Genomic DNA, 20,202 nt, shown 5'->3' with positions numbered 1-20,202 from the left:
AATATATGAATGCTCTGAGCGGAGGATAAATTAGGAGTCTGAGGTTAACATATACATACTACTATATATATTGAATAAAATAGTTAATCGACAAGGACCTACTGTATAGCACCAGGACCTCTCGTCAATACTCTGGAACAACCTCTATGGGAGAAGAATCTAAAAAATAGATATATGTATATGTATGTATTAGGAGAAGGCAATGGCACCCCACTCCAGTACTCTTGCCTGGAAAATCCCATGGATGGAGGAGCCTGGTGGGCTGCAGTCCATGGGGTCTCGAAGAGTCAGACACGACTGAGCGACTTCACTTTCACTTTTCACTTTCATGCATTGGAGAAGGAAATGGCAACCCACTCCAGTGCTCTTGCCTGGAGAATCCCAGGGACAGGGGAGCCTGGTGGGCTGCCATCTATGGGGTCGCACAGAGTCGGACATGACTGGAGCGACTTAGCAGCAGCAGCAGCATATGTATGTATTGCACTGATTGCCGAGGAAGGCTTTCTTATCTCTCTTTGCTCTTCTTTGGAACTCTGCATTGGAAGGACTGATGCTAAAGCTGAAACTCCAATACTTTGGCCACCTCATGCAAAGAGTTGACTCACTGGAAAAGACTCTGATGCTGGGAGGGATTGAGGGCAGGAGGAGAAGGGAACGACAGAGGATGAGATGGCTGGATGGCATCACCGAGTCGATGGACGTGAGTTTGGGTGAACTCCGGGAGTCGGTGATGGACAGGGAGGCCTGGCGTGCTGCAATTCATGGGGTTGCAAAGAGTCGGACACGACTGAGCGACTGAACTGAGAACTGAACAGATACGTACGTATAACAGAATCATTTTACTGTACACCTAAAGCTAACACAACATTGTAAATCAACTCTATTCCATTATAAAACAAACATTAAATTAAACTGACAAAGAAGATGCTGGGTTGACAAACCTGTGTGTGTATATACATACACACTCTGGAAAATCATGCGCACATATATGGTAAAACCAGGAAGAAAGGAGATGATGAATGTAAAATCCAGAGTTAAAGGAGGAACTTAGGGCTTCAAAATTTTTAACGATGTCTATTACTTAAGCTGCAAGGTATACACTCAAGTGTTATAGGGCATTCCTGGTTTAAAGAGTAGGCATTTATTAGGTATATTCTTTTGTTTGTATGATACATCGCAAGAAAAAGTTTCCTAAAAGTTCACCTAGTGTTCTGACAGCGACACTGGCACTGAATTTATTGGTCAGGAGTCATTTCCGTCCACCAGGGGGGGCTGTGACCCTGAGCAGGCATAGCAACAGATGTCACTGGTTCTCAGCTTCTCCTGGGCCTGTGGACCCAGAGGGCAGCACCGCGCATGCCCAGGAGCAGGGGCACCTTCAGGAAGACCAGCAGCAGGAAGTGGGCGCTGCCCAGCGGGGGCCTGTATGGAACACGGGGACAGTGAACCGCATCCTTAGAGAGATGCCCTGGTCTCTCCACCCCCGCCCCCCAGAGCTGAGGGCACGGCAGTCCACATGAAGATCACCCCCCGGACAGGGCAGCCCTGCTCTAAGGCCTTCTGCTCCCCTTCTCTCTGCTTAACAATCCCCTTGAGAATTAGGCCTGTGAGCGTGAGGGTGAGAATCACTTGAGGGGGACCAGGGATCCTGGCGGGATCTGGGCAGGAGGAGGGTTCCTTCCAAGGCCCTCCACATGTGGGGCTACCCTATCTGGGGTACAGTAATCAGTCGTGTCTCCTCTCCTATAAACAGCGTTTTCCATGAAGGAAGGAACTGTTCTATTCACAGGGAGAAACTCATACCAGCTTGATGCCTCTGAAGACCAGCCCTTAAACATCTGCCGTATACTCTAACATGAAATAAAAATTAAATTTAAAAAAGTCATATGGTGAACGTTAAAAAAACAAGTGACCGTAGTAGTCGATGGATGAATGAATGACTCCCTGAGCTCTCTCCGCCCCAGAGGCTGGGGTTCTTCGACAGGATGACACATCTGACCAGGCTTCTGGGGGGCACGGGTCACAGTGCAGGGGCCAGTGAGGCCCAGAGCTTCTGCCACCTGCTCTGCCCTGGACCGGGTCCTGAGGCCTCCTTTTATGGGACATTTGCACTCACTTTTCTCTCTACCTAGAGTTTTATTTTTGCAGAAACCTTAATGCCAGGCTCCCAAGATCCTGCAGGTCTCCCCTCAAAGGATTCAGCCAGGCGTCCCTGCTTATCATGTATTAAACAGCAAATCTAATCACCTTCCCACACACACTCTCACCGAACCCCAGTGACTGGTATCTCTCCATAGTACCCATCCCAAACCACCACATTTACATAGGAGCTCTGTGTGGACTGGTCCAGGGCGTGACTTGCCCCTTACAGCACAACTCTCATCGGAGCCGGATCCTGCCTGGGTGGTCTTACTGCATCCACAGCAGAGCCCCAGGCACGTAGTGGGACCTTCACAGTCCGGTGTGGGAATAAACGAGGGGCCCGGAGATGGAAGACCCAAATCCCCGACCAGGCCCCTCACCCAGAGGAGAAACCACCCAGGTGCCAATGTCCCGGGACGTGGCCCCTTACCGAGGAGCTTGGCCGGGATCGGGGGTCTCCTGAGCAGATGCGGTGCTCCAGGTGGGCACTGACAGGGTCGTGGGAGCACCTGGGGAGCCCGTGGGCCTCTCGGGGCCGCTGGCTGTAGCAGGGGCTGAGGGAGAAGCACAAGGCAGGCCCCGTTTCCTTCCCCGCGTCCCACACTCTGTCCCCGTGTGGCTGTGACTCACACAGTCAAGGTCACTCGGGCCATCTGGTCAGGGGTCCACCGCTCCCCATGGCCTCACCCAGGCCTGGCCAGTCCCTGGGCCCCCCTCCCCCCACCCCTCCAGATGCACCCTGGGCAGGTGAGCACGGTCAATGCCAAGTGGAAAGCAAGAGGGACAGAGAGGGTCAGCCTGGAAGGGCAGGGCGAGTCCCAAGAGGGACAGAGTAGGGGCTCCGTTTTGCGTTTTCCTTGGGGTTACAAGAGAAGCCCCAGAACCCCAGGAGGTCCTTCCAGAACACTGGAGGGTCACTGGTGGCCTCTGGGCCAGCACAAGGGCAGGGTATGCACTGGAAGCGGGGATGGTGGTGAAGCCCGGTGCAGGTGCGGGCTCTGGAGCAGGTCCCACCCCTGGGCTCAGGGTAGGGCCCGTCTCAGGTCCTCAGGGACTGGGGTCAAGGCCGGCCTGTATGCAGTGGGGCCTTGTGAGAGTGCGCCCCCCATAGGCAGAACCCTGCACAGGCCAGAAAGAGACACGGGCCCCTTGAGAGTGGACGTGCGCTTGTGAGGAGAGCAGACATCCTGGACCCCAGAGCAGGATGCCCGCCTGCCCGTGAAGCAGGAAGATGCACACCTTAACGGTGTCCATGTGTAGCTGTAGGGTGGCCCCACTCACAGACAGAGATGTGCATGTGTGCAAACAAGCATGGGCCCAAGACACCACCTATAGCCAGGCTCACCGCCCAACCCCCTCCCGGTCATCCTGGCCCAGCCTTTCTGTCCCACTTCCTTCCTGAGGGTCCGGGTGACCAGCCTGGTGCTGGAGTGAGGGTGGAAGATGCTCACCTGGGATCACGGACACCTCCACCTCGAAGATGGGGTCAAATGTAGATAACACATCGATCCCACACCAGTACATTCCCGCATCCTCCTCTCTGAGGTTCTCCAAGGTCACTGTGAAGGTGAGGCTTGCAGGATGGTCTCTGATGGACACGCAGCCCCTCCTCACTTCTCTCGCTGACTCTCTGGTCTCCACAGTCTTCCACAAACATCGGGATGTGCACCAGAATTTGTTGTCGTCTATGAATTCCTCCTGGTACCGACACTCCATGTTCAGGGATCCCCCCATGATGCCCGTCATCTGCTGGGGCCACTCAGCAAAAAACAGCCTGGAAAACACAACCAGCTCCTCGTCCAGCGGGGCAGGGCTGGGAATACCAAGGATGTGGGTCCCGCAAGGGGCCCATGGGGTTGGAGGAGGTGGAGGCAGGAGGCAAAAGTTTCCTCAGACCCAGGGAAGGCTGAGGAGGGACAAGTACCCTCCTCACAGAGGAGAGGGTGTCTACGGAGAAGGGAAGGGCCCAGCCTGGAAAGAACTGTGTGTGTGTTCATGGGAGGAGTCAAGAGGTCATCTCTGATTGTGACTGTTGAGGTGTGACCATCACAGGCGCCCCCTCCCAACAGCACAGTGGACCAGCTTCACCTGCTTCGTGCCCTGAACCCTCCTGCTCGCTGCTGAGACAGGCGGCGGGCCCTTCTGGAACTTTCTCCCTGCCTCCCGCTGCTGGCCCCACAAACACCCAGCTCCAGCCCTGCCCCCTCGCCTCCCCGAGGAAGGGCTGAGCCAATCACCAGGGAGCTGGAGCAGCAGCAGAGCTGAAGGCAGCCACCCAGCCCTGCCCCCATGGGGTCATTTCCCCAGGGATGCCACCTGCAGCAGCGCCAGGCCCTGGGCAGGGACAGGGTGCAGCCTCTTCAGAGGACTCACTTCCAGTCCTCACTTCTGCTTCTCTGGGCCTCTCTGCTTCCTGGTCCCGTCCCGGGTCAGCTCAGGTGGTCCAGGGGGCAGGGGGCAGGAAGCTTAGGGGGAGGGGCACGACTGGTCCAGGTGCTTGGACCCACTGCCCTCAGCTCCTCTCAATCCAGCGACTGGATGCGTCCAGGGTCCCCCGATCTAGGATGCTGCCCCCTCCCCACCCGCACAGCAGGTCCTCTCTCGGTCTCACACACGCTCCGGCGGCACCAGCTGTGCTCCTCTTCTGCGGGGCCTTAGCTTCTGTGGCACATCATTTCCCTGGGGTCAGGAGGGACACTCGGATGAGGATGCCATGCTCAGCCATCCTCTCTGGCCTTGGTGGGGATGACCCAGGGTCTGTGTCCCCATTACCTGGGACTGCAGGCAGCCTATGGGACCCCCGAGTCCACTTCCTGCTTCACAAGTCTGTCCTGTGACCCCAGACAACTTCGTATGTTCCACCTTGGCTCTGGTTCTCCCCGGGGTACACATCCCTCGGGCTGTGCCTTCCCCGGTCTTGGGCCCCTCCCTGCCTACATTCGACTCAGAATAGCGGTTCCCAACCTTTTCATGCTCCGCCTCTGGACAGAGTCTACTCCCCTTTGAGAACCAGAGAGAGACTGAGAACCGACAGGAGGTCAGAGGAGAAGACGCTGGGTGGAGGGATGAGGAGTTGGGGGCCTGGGGCTGAGAGGAGCCTCTTCCCCCACCAGTGACACAGAGGGGTGATTGTCCAACAGGGGCCCCAGGGCACTGGCTCCTGGGCCTCTCCTGGATGCACGTGATGAGCAGGGGCCTCTTCACGGTGCAGGGATGAGGGAGGGGACGGCCCGCAGAGAGGAGACAGACGCCTTCACCGATGTGGCTTGTTCATGTGCCGTGCTGGACCTTTAAGCCCTGTTTTCCCGGGCACTGGGGTAGGGGGTGTGGGTAGGGTTGGGGGTTAGGGGTAGGCGGTGGGGGGCCTGCTTTCCTGCCCTCGGGTAGGTTATTCCAGCTTCTCAAGCTGGTCTGCACACCCCAGGGTCTCCCACTGCTCCCCTGCAGATCCTGACTCTCCTCAGTTCTGCTCACAGGCAGTAGACCTGCGTCCCAGTGTATAGCAGGCCTGGATGCCTGCCGGTCCCAGGAAGAAGCCCTGTGTTCTGACTGGCTCCCTCCACACAGCTCTTGGCAGCACCCAAAGGCCCAGCATTCGGCCTCAACACCCTGTTGCAGATCCACCCCGGGCTGCTGCCCTGCTCACTTCCGGCCTGGTCCAGACCCTTGAATTCCTGCTCCTCTGCCTGACCCATCAATATCCGCGACTGGACACTCTCATCCACTCTCCCAGCTTATGTTGGCTCCCCATCTATGGTCTCTTGGCGCGTATGACACCCCCTAGGCTTTCATCAGGCCTGGGATTTGGGGTTCCCGGTGTGCGTCCTGCTGGGCTGTGACCCCATGAATGCAGGGTCCTCACCCTGCCTCATGGCCCGGAGTCTTTCCACAATATGTGCGTGTTGCAGTTCAGCTACTGGGCTGTCGAGTGGATCAGCGATGAACGCCTCTCTCAGGTCTCCCCTGCTTTCAGAAGACTAAATTCTCCAGTCCTGGTCTGTCTTTTCCTGCTCAGGCTGGGAAACAGGACTGGAGCATGATTCTTGGAGAACACGGCACCACCGGACCCTGCAGGCGTCTGCTCCCTAGTCTTCCCTGGATCCCCATCGAAAGTGCTCCCATGGCAGGACATCTTCATCTGGCCTTCCCTTTGCCCAAAGGCTCTTCCTCCAGATGCCCACAGGGCTCACTCCATTTCTTTCTTCTGATCTCCGTTAAATACAACCCTATTCACGGAGCCTGAGAGAAGTCACCCCTCACAACTGCACCAATAACACCTTACCTGATTTGATGTTATTCCAAGATACTCTTCACCTTGGACTTTGACATTTCTGCATGTCTGCATACCTGTATTCTTGTGTTTGTTAATTATCTGGGTCAACCACTGGTATGTGAGTGCCATAAAGCCGAGCTCTTGGGCTTCCCTGGTGGCTCAGTGGTAAAGAATCTGCCTGCTGATGCAGGAGACACGGGTCCATCCCTGTGGATCCAGGAAGATCCTACATGCCAGGGAGCAACTAAGCCTTTTCCCACAACTGATCGGCCTGTGCTCTAGAGCGAGGAAAGCCCAACTACTGAGGCTCTTGAGCCCTGGAACCCACACTCCACAAAACGGGGCACCACCACCCAGGGAATCCTGCACACCACAACTACAGAGGAGCCCGCACAGCAGCAAAGACCCAGAGCAGGAAAGCAATTTTAATGTTCAAGCAAAATTTTTTTAACATTTTGTTCTGTTTGTTCATGGTTGGAACCATTGCCTGAATTAGTGCTTGCTACTTTGTTCATCTCTATACGTTTCCTGAATGAAAAGCTGGTGAAATTCCCCCGGGCTCAGCTGCTTCAAATGGACGAGTCATGACGATAACCTACCTTTCGGGGATGTTTGGTGCCCACAGGTTCATCATGATACACCTTGAACTGAAATCGGTGGGCAGCCGACTCAAGCCTTTCTTTGTTGCTATAAGTAGGAGAGACTAGGCTATTGAACAGAGGAAACAGTCATGGCCCCTCAATCTATTTCCAAACTTGAACCAGGCCTAAAACCACAGGCCTTGGATGATGGGCTGGGAAAGGGTTTCAGTTACTCTTGAACAGGAGGAAGGAAGGACTCTGTTACGTTGCATAAACTGAGTAATCTTACTGTTCTACCAGCCATCACAAAGGACCTGAACACACTAACCAGTCTGACTGGGCATGAGGAGGGAATAACCAATTTTTCAGGCAACTCTGGATTCTGTTCTGAACTGACACCAATTGGAGAAGCCCAACATGACTCTTTGGTCCATTAGACAGAGCAGAGGCTTATGAAGGTTTGTGAACAATGGAATTTTGACTCAGAACTCAGTCTCAGTGGGCCCAAAGGACTCATGAATTTTCTGCATTGGTATTTCCTGAGCTTCAGAATGCATAATTAATTTAACGGATTCAGCAACTGGAAGATTCCCCACGGTGGATCCAAGCCCTGTGGAAGGTGAGGGATTATGGTAGCGCAGATGGTGGGGGAGACCATGGAACTGCCCGGATCCACCAAAACAGATCCAAAGGAAGGCTTGCACACTCCTGGGGATGAAGACTTCAGGGAGAGCGCCCGAGAGATCCATACATGAGCGATGCTCTGTGAGTTAACCAGAAGGTATGTCCTCAATGTTGATCTGCAGTTACAGTTCAGAAGAACCTATTGAGTAGGTTACATTTAGGATTTATGAGAACCATGTTCTAGGAAAAAAGTTACAAAGAAGTTCTGAGAGAGAGGTGGAGTGTGATACAGGACAGCTGGGCAGAGGGTCATTTCCATCCTGCGGCAGACTGCAGCATCGAAGAGGACGTGATGAACATGGGGGCTACTGGTTCTCGTAAATGGACTGCCTCCGCCGGTCCGCAGAGCTCCTCAGAGGCCTGTGGACCCAGAGGACAGCACCGAGCATGCCCAGGAGCAGGGGCACCTTCAGGAAGACCAGGAGCAGGAAGTGGGCGCTGCCCAGCAGGGGCCTGTGGGGGGCACGGGGACAGACAGGGAGGAGCATCCTTAGTGGGGACCCTGGTCCCTCAGTCCCTCCCCACCCCCGTCCCTGTGCCCTGAGTCCAGGACCATCCACGTAAGCATCACCCCCAGACAGGGCCGCCCACTCTAAGGCCCTCTGCTCACTTTTCTCTGCTTAATAATAGCCCTTGAGAATTAGGACTGTGAGCATGAGGGTGGACGGGGCCATGAGAATCACGGGAGGGAGACCAGGGATCTTTGAGGGATCTGGGCAGGAGAAGGATTTTTTCCAAGGCCCTCCACTTGTGAGGTTATCCTTTCCAGGGTATAGTAATCAGTAGTAGGCTTTTTTGTGTGATGTCTGCTCTCCTGTAAACAGATTTCCCAAAAAGAAAGGGACTGTTTTATTCACAGGGAGAAACTGGTACCAGTGTGATACCTCCAAAGACCCAAGGTCTGAGAGACGTGGGTTCGATCCCTAGGTCAAGAAGATCCTCTGAAGTAAGAAACTGCACCCACTCCAGTATTCTTGCGTGGAGGAGTCCATGCGCAGAGAAGCCTGCTAGTCTACAGTCCATTGAGTCGCAAAGTATTGGACGTGACTTAGCATCTATGATGTATCTCCAAAGGTCAACACTTAAAAACTCTGGTATACTCTAATAATCATGGCTGATAGATGTTGGTGTTCGGCAGAAACCAATATAATTCTGTAAAACAATTACCTTCCGATTAAAAAATGAATTAATTTTTAAAAGTTGTGATGTACCCTAAATTTTATAAGCTAATATAAAATAAAAATTAAATTTAGAAAAGTTTTATGGTGAAAAGTCAAAGTGAAAAAAAAAAGTGCATGGTAGATGATAGATGAATAAACGACCGCCTTAGTTCTCCCCGCCCTCTGACCCTGGGGCCTTCAACAGGAGATCACCAATGACCAGGGCTGCGGGGAGGCAGGGGACAGAGTGTAGCGGCCACCAATGCCCAGGAAACCTGCTTCCTCCCTGCCCTGGGCCGGGGTCCTGAAGGCTCCTTCTGTGGGACATTTGCACTCACTTTTCTCTCTTCCTGGAACCCTGAATGCCAGGGTCCTCAAATCCTGCAGGTGTCTCCTCAAATGATTCAGCCAGGCGTCCCTGATTATCATGTATTAAATAGCAAATCTAATCACCTTCCCACACACACTCTCACCGAACCCCAGCGGCTGGTATCTCTCCATAGTACTCATCCCAAACCACCATATTTACATAGGAACTCTGGGTGGACTGTCCAGGGCGTGACTTGCCCCTTACAGCACAACTCTCATCGGAGCCGGATCCTGCCTGGGTGGTCTTACTGCATCCACGGCAGAGCCCCAGGCACGCAGTGGGACCTTCACAGTCCGGTGTGGGAATAAACGAGGGGCCCGGAGACGGAAGACCCAAATCCCCGACCTGGCCCCTCACCCAGAGGAGAAACCACCCAGGTGCCAATGTCCCGGGACGTGGCCCCTTACCGAGGAGCTTGGCCGGGATCGGGGGTCTCCTGAGCAGATGCGGTGCTCCAGGTGGGCACTGGCAGGGTCGTGGGAGCGCCTGGGGAGCCCGTGGACCTCTCGGGGCCGCTGGCTGTAGCAGGGGCTGAGGGAGAAGCACAAGGCAGGCCCCGTTTCCTTCCCCGCGTCCCACACTCTGTCCCCGTGTGGCTGTGACTCACACAGTCAAGGTCACTCAGGCCATCTGGTCAGGGGTCCACCGCTCCCCATGGCCTCACCCAGGCCTGGCCAGTCCCTGGGCCCCCCTCCCCCCACCCCTCCAGATGCACCCTGGGCAGGTGAGCACGGTCAATGCCAAGTGGAAAGCAAGAGGGACACGCAGGGTCAGCCTGGCAGGGCAGGGCGAGTCCCAAGAGGGACAGAGTAGGGGCTCCGTTTTGCGTTTTCCTTGGGGTTACAAGAGAAGCCCCAGAACCCCAGGAGGTCCTTCCAGAACACTGGAGGGTCACTGGTGGCCTCTGGGCCAGCACAAGGGCAGGGTATGTATTGGAAGCGGGGATGGTGGTGAAGCCCGGTGCAGGTGCGGGCTCTGGAGCAGGTCCCACCCCTGGGCTCAGGGTAGGGCCTGTCTCAGGTCCTCAGGGCCCCGGGGTCAAGGCCGGCCCGTAGGCAGTGGGGCCTTGTGAGAGTGCGCCCCCCATAGGCAGAACCCTGCACAGGCCAGAAAGAGACACGGGCCCCTTGAGAGTGGACGTGCGCTTGTGAGGAGAGCAGACATCCTGGACCCCAGAGCAGGATGCCCGCCTGCCCGTGAGCAGGAAGATGCCCACCTTGACGGTGTCCACGTGTAGCTCTAGGGTGGCCCCACTCACAGACAGAGATGTGCGTGTGTGCAAACAAGCATGGGCCCAAGACACCACCCATAGCCAGGCTCACCGCCCAACCCCCTCCTGGTCATCCTGGCCCAGCCTTTCTGTCCCACTTCCTTCCTGAGGGTCCAGGTGACCAGCCTGGTGCTGGAGTGACGGTGGAGGATGCTCACCTGGGATCACAGACACCTCCACCTCGAAGATGGGGTCAAATGTAGATAACACATCGATCCCACACCAGTACGTTCCCGCATCCTCTTCTCTGAGGTTCTCCAAGGTCACTGTGAAGGTGAGGCTTGCAGGATGGTCTCTGATGGACACGTGGCCCCTCCTCACTTCTCTCTCTGACTCTGTGGTCTCCACCATCCTCCACGATAACACACATGGGGGTTTGCACCAGTATTTGGTATTGTTTATGAATTCCTCCTGGTACTGACACTGCACGCTCAGGGATCTCCCCACGATGCCCGTCACTCTGCGGGGGCCGCTCAGGGACAAACAGCCTGGAAAACACAACCGGGTCTGGCTCTCCATCAGGTGGGCCTGGGTCAAAGGAATCCCAGATGCGGGTCCCTGAAGGGCCCGTGGGGTCTGGAGGAGGCCAAGGCAGAAAGGGAGCCTTCCTCACATCCAGGGGAGGAAGACAGGGAGGAGCTTCCCTCCTCACAGAGGAGAGGGTGTCCTTGGAGACAGAAGAGCCCAGGATGGGAAAACCTCCATGTGTGTGTGAGTGTGTGTGTGTGTGTGTGTGTGGTGCCACAAGAGGTCATCCCTGACTGTGACCATTAAGGTGTGACCATCACAGGCGCCCCCTCCCACCAGCACAGTGGGCCAGGCTCACCTGCTTCATGCCCTGAACCCTCCTGCTTGCTGGTGAGATAGGCGGCAGCCCCTCCTGGAACTTCCCCCCACCCCCTGCTGCTGGCCCCACCCCCACCCCCCCAACCCTGTTGACCCAGCTCCGGCCCTGCCCCCTCCTCTCCCACAGGAAGGGCTGAGCCACCTACCTGGGAGCTGGAGCAGCAGCAGAGCTGAAGGCAGCCACCCGGCCCTGCCCCTCGGGGTCATTTCCCCAGTAGGGATGTCACCTGAAGCAGCGCCAGGCCAAGGAGAGGGACAAGGTTGAGCCTCTTCAAAGGAGTCCCTCCCAGTCCTCACTTCTGCTCCTCTGGGCCTCTCTGCTTCCTGGTCCCGGCCCAGGTCAGCTCAGGTGGTCCAGGGGGCAGGGGGCAGGAAGCTTAGGGGGAGGGGAACACAGTTGGTCCAGCCCGCTGCCCTCAGCTCCACCCAGTTCAGCGACTAGACACGTGCCAGGCCACTCGATCGGGGAGGCTGCTCACTCCTCGCCCAACCCACAGCAGATCATCTCTCAGTCTCACACGCCCGTCCACAAGCTGGGTTCCTCTTCCGTGGCACATCCCCGCCCTCTGCGATGCGTCATTTCATTGTGGTCAGGATGGGAAGTCTGAGGGTGGATGTCATGCTCATCCATCCTCCCCAGTCCTGGTGGTGACCAAGGGGTCACTGTCTCCCCACCTGCAGCTCTGGGCGACCACAAGACTCTGCCCCCACAGAACCCCAAATCCTCTTCCTTCCCCGGCAATTCTGCCTTGTGACCCCAGACAACTTCCTACGTCCCACCTTGGCTCTGGTTCCCCCCAGGGTACACATCCCTCGGGCTGTGGCCTCCCCCCTCTAGGCCCCTCACTGCCCAAATACACACAGAACAGCGGTTGCAAACCCTCAAGACCCCTTCTTCACGCTCCGCCTCTGGGCAGAGTCTACTCCCCTTTGAGAAGCAGAGAGAGACTGACAATGGAGGCCAGGGGAGAGGACTCTGGATGAGAAGCTGGGGACCTGGGGGCTGAGGGGAGCCTCCTCCCCCATCAGTGGCACAGAGCGGGTGGGCGAGGGCACGGGCTGCTGGGGCCTCTCTGGATCCACGTGATGAGCAGGGGTCTCTTGACGGTGCCGAAATGAGGGAGGGGATAACCCGCAGAGAGGAGACAGACTGCCCATCCTCACTCACAGTGGCGCGCTCACGTGACATGCAGAGCCAGCAAGTCAAATCTTCCTGGGCAGTGGGACCAGGTAACGGGGGAATGCAGTCCTGCCCTCGGGTAGGTTTTTTCAGCTTCTCAAGATTGTCTGCAGAAACCAGGGCCCCCCATTCCTCCCATGTGGGTCTTGACTCTCCCCAGTTCCTAGGCTCGGGCAGTAGACCGGGGTCCCAGTGCGCAGCTGGAGGCATGCAGTAGAGCCGGCTCACTCTGCTTGATCGATCACCGATCACCCCCCTGACCCCTGCCCATCTCCAGATGAAGCCCCGTGTTCTGACCAGGCCTCTCCCACAGCTCATGGCAGCACGCCAAGGCCCAGAACTCAGCCACCTCATCCTGACTCCAGCTCCACCCCCAGGCTGCCACTCTCCCCACGTTGACCCACAGCTAACACCCTTGACTCTACAGCTTCCTTGACCCTCCCAGCTTAGGTTGGTTCTCTCGTTATGTGTCCTGTTGGACCATTTGAACCCCCTCTTGGATTTATCTCCTGGGATTTGTGGCTCCCTGTGTGTCTCCATCTGGGCTGTGGCCCCACGAGTTGATGGTCCCCATCTTGCCTGAAGCCCAGTGTCTTTCCAGCATAGCCTGTGGCAATTCAGCTAAGGGATCAATGACTGACTTCTTCTCTCAGGACTCCCCTGCTCTCAGGAAACTAGGTTCTCAAATCCTGGTTTTCCTTTTTCTACTCAGGCTGGTGAACACGACTGGACCATGATCTTGGAGAACATGGCTCCAGTGGACCCTGCAAGGATCTGCCCTCTGCTCATCCCTGGATCCGAATCGAAAACGCTCCCAAGGCAGGACGTTTACACCTGCAGTCCCCTTTGCCTGAGGGATCTTCTTCCAGGCACCCACAGGGCTCACTGCATTACTTTCTTCTGGACTTGGTTAAATATCACCCTCTTCACGAGGCTGATAGGACCCATCCCTTGCTGTCTCACCAACAGCACCTCCTCTTGTCTTACGTTACTACAAGATACTCTTCAGTGTGGACCTGGACATCTGCATGTCTGCATACCTGGCTATTGTGCCTGTTTTCTCTCTGTCCACCAACTGGAATGTGAGCACCAAAAGCTGGGCTCTGTCTTCTGTTTAATCATGGTTGGAAGCAATGCCTAGGTTAGTGGTTACTACTTTGGTCCTCTCCCCATATATTTGCTGCATGAAAAGTGGCTGCAAGTCCCCAGGTCCTGGCCGCTTCAGATAGATGAGTCAAGATGATAACCTGCCTCTCAGAGATCTTTGCTGCTGGCAAGTTCATCACGATGCAGTTTGAACCAAAACTGTGGGCAGCCTATCCAGGTTTTTGTCTCTACAAGTCATGGAGATTAAGCTATTGACTAGAAGACTCACCCCTGCCCCCTCATTGATTTAAAAACTTGAACCAGGTCTACCACCATGGGCCTTGAATGACAAGGTGAGGGTGGGGCTTGAGTTACCTTTGAACAGGAGGAAGGAAGGATTCTGTGATGGTTGCATAAATTTTGTACTGTTATTCTTCTACCAGCCATCCACAAAGGACCTAAACACACTAACGAGTTTGACTGGGCATGGGGAGGGGAATAAGCTGATTTTCCATGCAATGGTGGATTCTGTTCTGAATTCACACCAATTGGAGAAACCCAACATGGCCCTTTGGTCCATTAGACAGGACAGTGGGGTGTGGAGGTTCGTGCAGAATGGAGTTTGGATTCAGGTCCCATGCATGCTGCCCCCCTGGACCATCAAATCTCTGCATTGCTATTTATTTCCTGAGCTTCAGAATGCATAATTAAATAGACACACTCAGCAACTGGAAGATTCCCCACGATGGATCCGAGACCTGTGGAGGGTGGGTGATTATGGTAGCATGGATCATGTGGGAAACCATGGAACTGCCTGGATCCATCAAAACACACCCAAAAGCAAGATTCCCACACTCCTGGGGTTTGAAGACTGCAGAGAGAGCGCCTGAGAGTTCAGTGCATGAATGATGCTCCACGGATGAGCTGGAAGCTCTGTACTCGATATTGATCTGTGGGTACAGTTCAGAAGCACCTATTGAGGAGGTATGCTTTTGGTTTTAGAGAATCATGGGCAAGGAAAGAAAGCTACAAGGAAATCCACAAACACAGTATTCTGAAAGAGAGGTAGAGGGTGATACAAAACAGATGGACAGAAGGTCACTTCCATCCAGTGGTCCGACTGCATCATCGAAGAGGACACGATGAACATGGGGGCTACCAGTTCTCGTAAATGGACTGACTCTGCCTGTCCGCAGAGCTCCTCAGAGGCCTGTTGACCCAGAGGGCAGCACCCAGCATGCCCAGGAGCAGGGGTACCTTCAGGAAGACCAGGAGCAGGAAGTGGACGCTGCCCAGCAGGGGCCTGTGGAGGACACGGGGACGGAGAGTGAGCAGCATCCTCGGGGAGGCCCTGGTGTCTCCACCTTGCTTGCCCCGAGTCCACATTGCCCCCACAGATTCTGTGGCTACAAGAATCTATACAAGGATCAACCCAACACAGAGCAGCCTCACCTGAAGGACTTCTGGACCCTGATCTCAAGAATTGCCCCTGAGACTTAGGACTGTGGACATAAGGGTGGATGCCGCCATGAGAATCATGTGAGGGAGACTGGAGATCCAAGGGGGACCTGGGCATTAGGAGGTTTTCTATTTGTGCCCTCCTCATGGGGGCTTCCCCAGCAGCTCAGAGGGTAGAGAATCTGCCTACCATGCAGGAGAGACCCAGGTTCGATCCCTGGCTCAGGAAGATCCCCTCAATAAGAGAATGGATACCCACTCCAGTTTTCCTGCCTGGAGAATCCCATGGACAGAGGAACCTGGTGGGCTACAGTCCGTGGGGGTCGCAAAGAGTCAGACAGGACTGAAACAACTAACACGCTCCTCAGGTGGGGTTTTGCAGTCTAGGGTACAGAACCCAACACTGGGGAGACTTGGTTGATGTCTGTTAGCCAAAAGAGCACAGCCGCCTTGAGTGCAGGGACTGTTCTGTCTTATTCAGTGAGCAGCCGGGACCTGCCCAGGGTCTCCAAAGCTCCAGTCCTTCAAAGTCCTTGGCTGATGAAAGAGTGAGCCCCTCAGCTCTGCACCCTCAGAGGCCAGGGCTCTTCAGCAAGATGATACAGATGACCAGGGCTCCAGGAGACAGAGGGGTCACCAACGCCCAGAGTGTCTGTTCCTGCCGTGCCCTGGGCTGGGGGCCTTTTGTTCAGCCTGCCCCACCTTGTGCCCGCTGCCTCATTTCTGAGGATCCCGGCATGCCTGGCTCCCAGATCCTGCAGGCCTCCATTCAAGCGTCTGTAATCAATTAGGGGCCCTCTCATCATTGTGTTTTAACCAGCAAACTCCACCAGCCTCCCACACATGCTGGCCCCTCCACAGGTGGCATTTTCCTCCAAGCACTCATCAGTAGATGGTGTATTTACACAACCGACGTGCCGATCTGCTCACCGTGTGAATCGCCACTTAGAACACGGCTCTGTCAGGGCAGGACTGTGTCTGTGTGCTTTGCTGCTGGATCCCAAGTCAACGAGAGCTCCAGGCACTTAGTAGGACCATTACTGCTTGTTACAGAATTTGTTGAATAAGTTAGGGTCCTTGGTGAAGGGAGACTTGCCTATTACTCCCCGGTCTCACCTAGAAATCACCCAGGTGAGATGTTCTGGGATGGGGGTCCCTTACCGATGCGCTTGGCTGGGGTCAGGGGCCTCCTGCCCGGACACGGCGCTCCAGGTGGGCACTGCCCAGGTAGTGGGAGACTCCGGGGTGCTTGTGGACCTCTTGGGGCTGGTGGTTGTCATAGAGACTGAGGGAGAAACACAAGTCAGGCCCTGTTTCACCCCCTGGGTACCCGCCTCTATCCCAGTGTGGTTCTGACTCACAGTCAAGGTCACTCACAACATCTGGATGGACGTGCTGTGTCCACCACCCTCACGGCCACACCCAGGCCTGACCAACTCCCTGGGCCTCCCTCCCTGCCCCTCTCCAGATGCCCCCTGGCCAGGTGGGCACTGTCAGAGGCATATGGCCCTGCTCCCCGGGGGATGTGAGAGTGTGGAGAGGGCACTTGGCTCCAGGTCACCCCCAGGCACAGCCACACCTCTGTCCTCCTGGCCCACCCTGCCAGGGGACAAACGAGGTGACACGTATTCTTTTGGGATTAACACAGAGGGACGGGGCAGACAGTGCCGGGCAAGGGGAGTGGCTGGAGCGAAGCTCAGATCAAAGTCCTGCAGCTGAGCCTGAGCTGAATCAGTAGACCCCGTGTCATCTGTCAGCCAGGCCCAGGGCCCCAGGCAGTCCTCTCCGTGGGAGGGCGTGACCAGAAAGATCTAGAGAGATATCAACCTGGTGGACCCCGTGAAATGTGGCCTCTCCTGAGGTAAGTGGACAGAGCCCTTCCCCGACACACCCTGCGGAGCCAGTAACTCTCGGTTCCTTTCTTGTAAACAGAAACATACAAAGGAAACCTCCCTCGTGAGAGAGAAGCCTCGGCCAACAGGAAGGAACTCAGGGAGCCAGGCACAACCTCAGAACAAGAAGTCAAGGGGAGAAAGCGAATATATGGGCATAGTATCGTGACTGGGTCCTTAGGAAACCAGAGCAGCCTTCTGTTAAAGACTTACTGGGGCTTCCCTGGCGGTCCAGTGGCAGAGAATCTGCCTTCCAACGCAGGGGACGTGGGTCCGATCTTTGTCGGGGAAGATCCCACACGCCACTAGGCATGAACAACAACTGAGCCCAGGCTCTAGAGCCCGTCCTCCGCAGCAGGAGAAGCCACGGCAGCGAGAAGCCCGAGCGCCACGGCAAAAAGCAGGCCCTGCTTGCTGCAACCAGAGAAGGCCTGCGTGCAGCAACCAAGACCCAGCACAGCCAAAGAAAGAAAGAAAAGTGTAAAGATTCATTTGCAGCACGTGGCGGTCCGCTGAGGGCCTTAACACCTCCTAAGAGCCCTGTTCCTCATCCTTCTCTGCCCAACGGGCTCCTCTGGGTTTCCTCCTCGGGTGCCAGGTGCCGGAGGAAGAGGGTTAGGCAAGGTCAGGCTGTAGGCGGGAGGGGTCTCCAAAGCATCCAGAGCCCCACGTGGGCTCCGGGACTCCACCTCCCCCCTCTTGCGGCTGCTGCAGACCCCCAGGACCACCACCGCGAGGCTGGGGCCCCAGGAGCCCTCCACGACACTGCAGTGCCCCCTGCTGGCCCTGCTGGTCCCCGCCCCATAAGGCTGGCCAGAGAAGTCCAGGAAGAGACACAGGGTCACCTTCAGAGTGGACCTGACCCTTGTGAAGATGGCAAGGCAGCAGGCCCCCAGATTCAGGGCGTTTCCCCCTCCCTTTCCACCCAGGAGAGCTTCAGGTGTGAGGGTGTGTCGGGGTGGACACAGAGAGGGTCTCGAAGAACCAGAGGTGGACGTGTGCTGTGTGCCTGCCGACCACTCAGAGCCTGGGTCCTGATCACTGACCCTCGACACCCTCTGCTCCAGGTCCTTCCTGAGGGTCAGGGTCCCAGGTACGTCAGCAGCCCTAGAGCTGGTGTCTCAGGCTCACCTGGGATCACAGACACCTCCACCTGGAAGGTGGGGTCACGTGAAAGTGGCACATAGATCCCACATCCGTACGTTCCCTCATCCTCCTCTCTGAGGCTCTCCAAGGTCACTGTGAAGGTGAGGCTTGCAGGACGGTCTCTGATGGACACGCGGCCCCTCCTCACTTCTCTCTCTGACTCTCTGGTCTCCACAATCTTCCACGGTGACACACACGGGTGTTTGCACCAGTATTTGATGTCGTCCACGAATGCTTCCTGGTACTGACACTCCACGCTCATGGATCCCCCCACGATGCCTGTCACGCTTCGGGGGCCACTCAGGGACAAACAGCCTGTAAAACACAACCGAGTCCAGCTCCATCGAGTGAGTCTGGGTCTGGGGAGCCCTGGATGCAGGTCCATCGAGGGCCCGTGGGGTCTGGAGGAGGCCAAGGCAGGAGGCAGGCCCTTCCTCAGACCCAGGTGTGGAGGAATGGGGAAGGAGGTCCCTCCTCACAGAGGAGAGGGTTCCGTGGAGACAGAAAACTCAGGGTGTGTGTGCGTGTGTATGTGAGTATGTGTGTGTGTGTGTGTGGTGCCCCAAGAGGTCATCTCTGACTGTGACTGTTGAGGTTTGACCCTCACAGGCGCCCCCTCCCACCAGCACAGTGGACCAGGCTCACCTGCTTCGCACCCTGAACCCTCCTGCTCGCTGCTGAGACAGGCGACAGCCCTTCTGGAACCTTTTCTCCGTCCCCCGCTGCTGGCCCCCCACTCACCCAGCTCCAGCCCTGCCCCTCCCCTCCCCCAGGAAGGGCTGACTACCTACCTGGGAGCTGGAGCAGCAGCAGAGCTGAAGGCAGCCACCCGGCCCTGCCCCTCGGGGTCATTTCCCCGGCAGGGATGCCACCTGCAGCAGCGCCAGGCCCCGGGCAGGGACAGGGTCAGGCCTCCTCAGGGGATTCCCCCCCGATGCCCACTTCTGCTCCTCTGGGCCTCTCTGCTCCTGGCCCAGCCCTGTCCCTGGTCTCCACAGTCCTCCTGGCAGCCAGTACTGAGCCGCGTGCAGAAATCTCGGGGTGAGGAGCAGAAGGGCCGTGCAACGCCAGCCGGTGACCCCCGGCTTCTCTCAGTCTCGTGACTGGACGTCCGCGGTCACCTTCCGAGGATGAGCGGCCCACTCTGCTCAGCCCACAGCTGCCCCTGTGGGTCTCACGCGCGCCCCCCAACACCTGGGCCACGCTGGGCTCTTTCTCCGAGGTGCGTCCCACCCTTGGTGATACATCATTTCCTCTGTGGTCAGGGTGGACGGCTCCGGGGCAGGTGCCAGTTTCCTCCATCCTCCCTGGCCTGGGTGGTGACCACAGTGGGTCTGTGTCCTGCCAACCTGCAGACCCAGGCACCCGTGAGAGCGTGCTTCCAGAAGGTCCTGTCTTGGGTCCAAGAGCAAATCCCATAGCCCATGGCTTCCCTCCCAGTGTGTCTCCTGGATCCCTGACACAGACGGGGAGCCGCTGACCCCAACCCTCCACGTCCCTCACTTTTTACTCTTGAGAGTGGACTGCATCGTGAGCCTCAAGCACAGAGAACTGAGTGTGAGCGAGGGCAGTTCAGTGGTGAAAGATGCTAAGGGGAAAGCTGGGACCCAGGGAACTCACTCCAGCCCTTTACCCTCCACCCAACGGCGTGGAGGGGGCGGCTGTATAATATGGGGGCGGTCTGCCCGAAGACACCCAAGCTGGCCTCTCTTTAAGTTCGCAGTGATGAGCAGAGATGCAGAGAGGGGGGTGGTCCTTCCCAGGAGGTGGGCAGGCAGGTCTGTCCTCACTCAGAGTGACTCGTCCTCATGACGTCATGGTTTAGGGTCGGTTTCCCCTGGGATTGACAGGCAGGTCGGTCCAGGTACAGGGTCATCTCACCCACCTTATGCGTTTCTCCACCTTTTCCTGCAAAAGCCAGGTCTACTGATTTCCTCCTAAACACTCTCTTCCCAGATCTCTCCCTCTTCTAGACTGCCTTATCAAGATCAGAGGCCACAATAATCCTGGAACCCAAATCCTGTAGTCTTGGCTTTCTCGAACTCTCCCTCTTTCTCCCTCCTCTCCCTCTGGCATTACAATAGCCCTCTCTCCCGACAACACTGTGATTACAG

The 20,202-nt window shown here is 56.5% G+C and overlaps 3 protein-coding genes across 4 annotated transcripts; all 3 read right to left on the bottom strand.

The window, feature by feature from the left end:
- Nucleotides 1–1,312: 1,312 nt before the first annotated feature.
- On the bottom strand, nt 1,313–4,455 carry LOC113878350 (CMRF35-like molecule 6). The gene is made up of 3 exons (XM_027519366.1): nt 3,594–4,455; nt 2,573–2,696; nt 1,313–1,422 (listed from the first exon to the last, which is right to left on the bottom strand). The coding sequence occupies exons 1-3, from the start codon at nt 3,886–3,888 to the stop codon at nt 1,314–1,316; spliced, it is 528 nt and encodes a 175-aa protein (XP_027375167.1). The 5' UTR covers nt 3,889–4,455; the 3' UTR covers nt 1,313.
- Nucleotides 4,456–6,823: 2,368 nt separating this feature from the next.
- Nucleotides 6,824–11,845, bottom strand: LOC113878061 (CMRF35-like molecule 6). Of its 2 annotated transcripts, none has more exons than XM_027518905.1 (4): nt 11,473–11,845; nt 10,639–10,968; nt 9,618–9,741; nt 6,824–8,133 (listed from the first exon to the last, which is right to left on the bottom strand). In XM_027518905.1, exons 1-4 carry the CDS (start codon nt 11,531–11,533, stop codon nt 7,986–7,988), a joined length of 663 nt encoding a protein of 220 aa, XP_027374706.1. In that variant the 5' UTR covers nt 11,534–11,845; the 3' UTR covers nt 6,824–7,985. The 2 variants fall into 2 exon arrangements, with proteins under 2 accessions (XP_027374706.1, XP_027374707.1); XM_027518906.1 differs by lacking the exon at nt 6,824–8,133 and adding an exon at nt 8,176–8,832.
- Nucleotides 11,846–16,043: 4,198 nt separating this feature from the next.
- On the bottom strand, nt 16,044–18,940 carry LOC113878349 (CMRF35-like molecule 6). Its single transcript, XM_027519365.1, has 3 exons — nt 18,880–18,940; nt 18,074–18,403; nt 16,044–16,335 (listed from the first exon to the last, which is right to left on the bottom strand). The coding sequence occupies exons 1-3, from the start codon at nt 18,938–18,940 to the stop codon at nt 16,208–16,210; spliced, it is 519 nt and encodes a 172-aa protein (XP_027375166.1). The 3' UTR covers nt 16,044–16,207.
- Between the last annotated feature and the right edge of the window lie 1,262 nt (nt 18,941–20,202).

This window comes from Bos indicus x Bos taurus, chromosome 19 (genome assembly GCF_003369695.1).
Source record: "Bos indicus x Bos taurus breed Angus x Brahman F1 hybrid chromosome 19, Bos_hybrid_MaternalHap_v2.0, whole genome shotgun sequence".
NCBI lineage: Eukaryota > Metazoa > Chordata > Mammalia > Artiodactyla > Bovidae > Bos > Bos indicus x Bos taurus.
The sequence above is the reverse complement of the archived record's forward strand: the minus strand, read 5'-3'. Positions and strand labels throughout refer to the sequence as shown.

What these genes read in the sequence shown, in the direction of transcription:
- LOC113878350 (XM_027519366.1), bottom strand. Translation starts at nt 3,888, where the DNA reads ATGACGGGCATCATGGGGGGATCCCTGAACATGGAGTGTCGGTACCAG. An exon ending in GGAGGTGTCCGTGATCCCAG is followed by an intron (nt 2,697 to 3,593) that starts GTGAGCATCTTC and finishes CTTCTCCCTCAG; the next exon opens with CCCCTGCTACAGCCAGCGGC. An exon ending in GATCCCGGCCAAGCTCCTCG is followed by an intron (nt 1,423 to 2,572) that starts GTAAGGGGCCAC and finishes TGTTCCATACAG; the next exon opens with GCCCCCGCTGGGCAGCGCCC.
- LOC113878061 (XM_027518905.1), bottom strand. Translation starts at nt 11,533, where the DNA reads ATGACCCCGAGGGGCAGGGCCGGGTGGCTGCCTTCAGCTCTGCTGCTG. An exon ending in GGAGGTGTCTGTGATCCCAG is followed by an intron (nt 9,742 to 10,638) that starts GTGAGCATCCTC and finishes CTTCTCCCTCAG; the next exon opens with CCCCTGCTACAGCCAGCGGC. An exon ending in GATCCCGGCCAAGCTCCTCG is followed by an intron (nt 8,134 to 9,617) that starts GTAAGGGGCCAC and finishes TGCCCCCCACAG; the next exon opens with GCCCCTGCTGGGCAGCGCCC.
- LOC113878349 (XM_027519365.1), bottom strand. Translation starts at nt 18,940, where the DNA reads ATGACCCCGAGGGGCAGGGCCGGGTGGCTGCCTTCAGCTCTGCTGCTG. An exon ending in GCTGCTGCTCCAGCTCCCAG is followed by an intron (nt 18,404 to 18,879) that starts GTAGGTAGTCAG and finishes TGTGTTTTACAG; the next exon opens with GCTGTTTGTCCCTGAGTGGC. An exon ending in GGAGGTGTCTGTGATCCCAG is followed by an intron (nt 16,336 to 18,073) that starts GTGAGCCTGAGA and finishes TTTCTCCCTCAG; the next exon opens with TCTCTATGACAACCACCAGC.